Here is a 6,400-nt window from a genome sequence, read left to right as displayed (position 1 = left end):
CATACAACATTTTGCATTACTTTTCACGCAAGGATTACTTTTTTTTGTTTTGAGACAACCAATGATAAGAACAAAAGTCCTGGTTCTTGCCTGTTTTGTGTTCTACGTTGCTGCTGTTCTTAAACTACTATGGGGTTTTTCACCTGAATAAGGAAGGCAAAGATAATTCTCCCCCACTGAAAAAACACATTTTCCTTTTTCAATTAAAGCATGCTAAGAGAGACACAGCAACACTAGAATTTGACAGTCACGCTCGCTTAAACTAAGTTCACTAAAAAAAAATCCACTTAGATCAATAGTTAAGTGATTATTGCCAAACCTATCAGTAAAATAAAGTTAATCTATATTGAAAAAATCCTTACTATTCAAACTCCAGGAACTTTTATACAGCAGAAATAAAAATGTCACAAGTTGTTACAGTTTATAAGCTGGAAGACTGTAGAGATTGAAAGACCACTGAAATAATCTTAAAGGACATTCAGAATTCTGCCAACACGACATTTTTGCTGCAGAAATACTAGGTTCATGCTCTTCAAGGTGGATTTCAAGTGCTAGCGAGCAAATAGTACTAACTCAATTGGATAGTGAACTGTTTGCTGTGTCAAAGCTTTTTGCCAAACACAGATACATATAATTTTTCTTTTCGCTCTATGGATAATCAACCCCAGATGGCAATTGACATAGGCAACAGCATAAAGGAATCCATGCACTGCTGGTGCTCTCAGCCTCAATCAGAGCAAGCATGGGCGTTTGAGAATGTCACTGTTTATTTTTAATTGCTGTGTCTCTCCTTTGTGCAGGTTCAAGCGGTCAAAGATGTCGAAGTCCATTAGTAGAACTGGAAGGTGATGCCACTTCATTTGGTGAGAGGGTTCCTCAAATTTTAAAAGCAGCTGGTTTGTAATGTCCCTAAATGCCCAGTGGGCACCAGCTGTCAATCTCAGTTACCATAGGGTCAGGGCAAAAAAAGGTCAGAAAGAGTCATAAACCGCAATGTGTTGTGAAATGTGCTTCCTCCATTACCTTGTAGGCCTGAGAAAGATTTGACCTTTTATAGGTATCCTAACCCAACTCTGCATGATGCTAGCAGGGGTAAGTATAACACACAACTCAAACTTACAAAAGTTGCTTCCTTTTACTGTGCCTTAGCTTCCATACCTGTACAATATGAACATGAATATTCACAAGCTGCTAGCAGCAAAAAACAAATGCAAAACTCTGCCCACTGCTATTACCACTCAGAGGTATGGACACATCTATTTCACACAAGGCAGTGGAAGGATTAATTCATTAACAGCAACTGAAAAGAACTAAGATTTTGAGGGAAGTTGATAATGCCATAAAAGCCGAATGATCTGGCTTCTTTTTGCCAATGACCTCTATCTGCTAGCTTGCCTTTCACCTCACTGCTTCCCCAGTCACTTGGGAAGAAAGCATCTTTTAAAGTCCCACTTAAAGGCTTTCCTTCTGTCCTGTTAAACACTCATTTGCAACATGCAAGTTATTCACTATACCACCACAAGGTGGTCAAACGCTGGAACAGGCTTCCTAGAGAGGTGGTCAATACCCCAAGTCTGTCAGTGTTTAAGAGCCATTTGGATGATGGCCTTAATAACATGCTTTAACTTTTGGTCAGCCCTGCAGTGGTCAGGCAGTAGGTCTAGATGATCATTGTACGTCCCTTCCAACTAAAATACTACATTCTATACAGATTCTCAAAGAACAGATTGTAATTCCTAAACATACTTCTCCAAAACATTATGGGACTATACATGAAGAGCTAAGCAGTCACTTGCAGATATCATCTAGTTACGCATTTTTTCTTTGCAAGAAGTAATTACTCTGCTCTGTCTCACCCCCATCTCCCAGAGCTCAAAGTGACAGGAAGTTTGGCCAGTGCTATGCCAAAAGGAAAGTAGCTAACTCAGCTATGCAAGACCCCCGTTGGGCAGGAGGCAGGAACCATCACTCAGCACTCATCAGCCTTGCACTCCTAACTATTTGTCCCTCCTTGGACCCCTTGTGCAGGCAGGCCCAGGACAGCAAGCAGGATACAACAGAAAAGGGAAGGAACTCTGGCAAGGGGAAAGCAAGAGAGGCTGAAACCAGAGCTACAATCCCAGCAAAGCTTAATCCCTGCAGGAATTACAAGCACAGCTCCCAGAACAGGCTGCATGCTGCAAATGAGAATTATGGGCAGTGAGGAACTCCACTGGGAAAGCAGACACGATGGGGTACGTATCATGTAAGTCAGTTTTATGCAAACGACAACATGATAAAAACCAGATGATCACAGGTATCACAGAAGCTGACCAAAAGTTATCAGCTATCAGCAAAATGTTTCAGGTAAAGTCAGAATGCCTCACTTAGTCCCTCACTTGCCCACAAAGTATAGGCAAAAACGGGAAAGCAGCATGTTCACTCAATGAAAAAATAAGGTCCTTATAGCAACATGACTTGAGGATAATACTGACAGCACAAAAAGGGTCCCATCCAGGCTTGTCCAGCCAAAAGCTGCCTACTCTCAGAACGTAACCAGACAGGTCCACTTGGAAGTGACAGCTGCAAAACACTCCTCAAGGCTTGACTCATTTTGGGCAATTAATAAAAAGGGAAAAACAGAACAGTCCGAATCAGCATCTGTGAAACATGCTTCACCTGTTCCAAGCATAAAGTCACCTTGTTTTCTTTTAAAGGATGAATATATTTTAAGGAAATAAAATAGCAACAACAGTTAAGCAGTTCAAAGGCCATTGAAAGGCCTCTTGACTTTCTACAGGCTCTCTAAAAAAAAAAAAACAAAAAAAAAACCACACCACTATGGCAGCAAGCCACATACTTAATCCCAGCAGTTCTCCCAGAACATGCTGACATCAATTAAAGCCCCAACAAACAAAGAGAATATGCATCAAGCACTTCAATGCCATCTTCTTGTCTTTTCCTGCACTTCCAGGCATCTCAGGAAGCCTACCTAGTCAGATTCTTTTGCAAGCCTTCTCACTGCAGCACAACATCTCAAATGAAAGTAACCTCACTCAAGCCTTGTTCAAACCTTGGGTACATTCTATCTTGGAAACATGCTGATCTTGCTTTTCTGAATTTGAAAGTTTAATACACTACTCTGGGTCAGTCTTCTCTCCTCTTCATTCAACTAAAATTGAGCTGGTAACTTTACTGGCTGCCTTATTTAAAAATATCTATGTCCCCTCCTATTATAAGCTGGCTTATAGTAGAGCACAAAAAAAAAAAAAAAAAGAAACAGACATTGAAGATAACTGAATAATTTCAGACTGGAAGAGAACACTCTCTTCTCTATCTGTCAGCGAAGAGAGTGGGGGGGGGGGGGGGGGAGTGAAAATGAGAGACTCACCTTCAGGGCAGGAATCTCCACATTGTCACCAAGGCTAACAGAGCCAGAAAGAATAGTCCCTGTCATCACTGTGCCTTGACCCTTGATAGAGAAACAGTGGTCGACTGCCATAAGGAAGTGTCCCGAGGGGTCTCTTGACGGCAGGTAAGCCTGAGACTTCAGGACCTGAAAGAGACACACAAAAGCAGCACCATGCCTGGGTAAAAAGTCATGACAGCCATATAGCAAAAGGCAGGCAAGTGGATGATTGATTGAACAAGCTTGCAGTTTTACTGATTTTAAGCATCTCCCAATGAGCTTAGAATGCACCGATGTCAAATTAACCTCGTGCCATAGAAGAGATGCACACTTAGCAGTGGGAACAGTTCGATTTTCTGCCTCAGAAAGATTTGGTGCTGCACATTTAGCTTGGTTAGCAAAACTGCACTGGCAACAGAGTTGCTGCCAAACTCAATATAAACACTGCAGCAAAGCAGAGAGGAAAAAAGCCTGTACATCCCCCTTTTTTCTCCCCCTCTCAAAAGTACAATTTTACAGTGCATTTTGCTACTTCAGCTTTTTTGATTTTGTGAAAATGAACTTATATAGAGATATTAATACCCCATAAAGCCCATCCCTGCCACCCACCCAAAAAACTATTGTACTGAGATAAGTTTTCAAAGTCAATTTCCCTTTCAGATTTCTGTTGACACTTCTTGGAGGATCAAACCACTAAAAAAAAAAAAAAGTTATGCAAGTACCATTTTCTAGAGAAATTCTCCAAGTTCAGGATTTCTGTTTTGCTGACAAATACTACGTTTCTTAAAACAAATCATCATATACAGAAGACCTTAATTCTTAGAAATGCAGTCAAGTACCCAACAGTGCTTCAGAGGAACTGCTTCACCACTGTCTCAAATCACTTTTAATCACTACCTCTGTTATAACATCAACATATAAACTTGGCACTCACTTTAATGTCTGCTTTTAAGGTCCAAAACTGCTGGTTAAGCCCAAGTTGTAACAGCGTAACAATGGAGAGAGTATCTTACCAAGGACAGAAAGGATAATGCTTTTAAGTTCAATGGCAGAGCTCAAACAGTGTTTGCCAGCTCTTCTAATTTTAGGTCTCAGAGTTGACAGAAAAAGTTGCAACATGGGTCTTTCCCTCAAAGGTTTTAACCTTGGGGAACATCTCAGTAAATCTACCTGGCACCAGATGAAGGGAGAACTAAGGACTTGCCTATCTCCAGCTCTCTAGACATTGCTGGGGGCAGCCCTATTCTTGCTAAGTCTGTTCTAAGGCCATACCACATCACACCCCCATGCCCACCTAGGGCCACATGTGGGAGGTACAACATGGCTCAGCAGCAGCGTGGAACATCCTACCTTCGTACAAGCCAGGCTGCCCTGGGCCAGACATAACTACATTTTTGATGACTGGTGCTACACCCCAACTTCAGCAATTTACAAGTATTTTAAACCTGGCAGCATCCAAATCAGACCTAGACAAGTCTGCAAAGAATGATGACTGTTTTAGGACTACTTTCTGCTGTCTACAAGCAACAGGGTCACTCCTCCAGAGCAAATATGCTGGATACAAAGATGCTTTTCCCTAAAGCTTATTCACAGAAAGGGTGACAAGTCTACTACAAGCTACAAACAGCTCTCAAACAGCTATATTAAGTATCCTGCCCTTCACAGTGTAAGTTTCATACTGTATAACTTATCGTAAAACTTAGGGTTTTTTGAAAACTCGAGAACTTCTCTCTCTCCCTTACCCCCCACCCCCAGAAAAAAAACAACCAAACCCACATTGCTGGAACTAACGATACCTGTGAAGCACCAGTTTGCTTAAAGTCTTTTCTTGTTCATATGGGTCTGATACAGTGTTAGTTATACAATCATACAGGTTTTTTCCAGCCCCTACCTCATTCAGGGCACAGAGTAAATCCAGGCCATGCTTTTTATCTGTCGTAGCTGTGCAAGGCACACAGTAAGCAAGGCAGAGTATCACAGAGAAAGATGGTTTCATCACAAAGGCAGGCGGTGCTCCTCTAGAGAACAGATTCTACACTTGCTTATGCCAGAACTCCCATGTATTGTCATTCTCTTAAAAATGAAACTTTCCACAGGTAATCACTGACTATACACCTCAGACTGTCCAAAACAGAAACCCCAAAGCTTATCAGAAGTGCTAAGCACTCACAATTGCAGTCAAAGTTGGCAAGTACTATGATCTGAACACAAGCATGTCCCAAAAAAAGTTCCTAGTTTCCTTAAATTTGGCAACTGAAATTAGTAAACTCAGCAGACTTAACTCCTTTGTACCTCAGCTTCCCAATCTAAATATGGATTAAAGTCACCTCTACACTTCCTATAGGTCTTTTGGAAGTAAATTAACCATTTGCCAAGTGCTCAAGACCACATTGATGTGTGCCAAAGAAAAGTCCAGGAGGAAATTAATCATCCTGAATGCAGAGCAGCATTTGAATGGAGTCATGAGGCCACACAGAGAATAATGAGAATTAAAACAAGATACGGACTACCTGCTTGCTAGTTGAGCCCTGTCCATCCTGTGCAAGGAACAAGGTAAGGGTTGTTTAGAATAAGGAATCATGCACTTAAACGCTGAATCATAATACACACATGAAGGAAGGAGACAATTCCTAATGTATAACTTTTGAGTGCTTGACTTCAGAACTTTACTGTTTTCTTAATTGTGGTACAATTATAAAACACCACCTACCAAGGATTTGGCAGAATTTTAAGACTATTGTTATTCATTACGATTCATAATTCTTTACAACTTTAAAACCAATTTCACCACACATGTGATAGCTGTGTCTTAAGACACAGCTATTCAAAGGCACAGAAGCCTAGTAGTTGAAAAAAAAAAAAAAAATGCACTTTTGGGACATGTCACCTCAACTTCTCCATTCACTGGAAGGAATCCCTAAAGAATCAGGTTCCTTAAAACTGACATTAATGCAGGGGTTCCTCAGCTCTAGATACTAATACAGTGTACTCCCCAAAAGACTTAAAGAAAAC

At 41.0% G+C, this 6,400-nt stretch overlaps 1 protein-coding gene across 1 annotated transcript in view; it reads right to left on the bottom strand.

Annotated features, from left to right (window-relative positions):
- The window catches only part of EEFSEC (eukaryotic elongation factor, selenocysteine-tRNA specific), a 98,173-nt gene that overhangs the window by 87,580 nt on the left and 4,193 nt on the right, over positions 1–6,400 (bottom strand). The window contains exon 3 of the mRNA XM_035894687.1: positions 3,371–3,543. Within this exon, the coding sequence (XP_035750580.1) occupies positions 3,371–3,543 (173 nt within the window). The remainder of the gene's footprint in view (positions 1–3,370; positions 3,544–6,400) is intronic.

The sequence above is a fragment of the Egretta garzetta genome, unplaced genomic scaffold, assembly GCF_000687185.1.
Source record: "Egretta garzetta isolate BGI_Z169 unplaced genomic scaffold, ASM68718v1 scaffold215, whole genome shotgun sequence".
Classification (NCBI taxonomy): Eukaryota; Metazoa; Chordata; class Aves; order Pelecaniformes; family Ardeidae; genus Egretta; species Egretta garzetta.
This window is presented reverse-complemented; position numbering and strand designations above follow the sequence as displayed.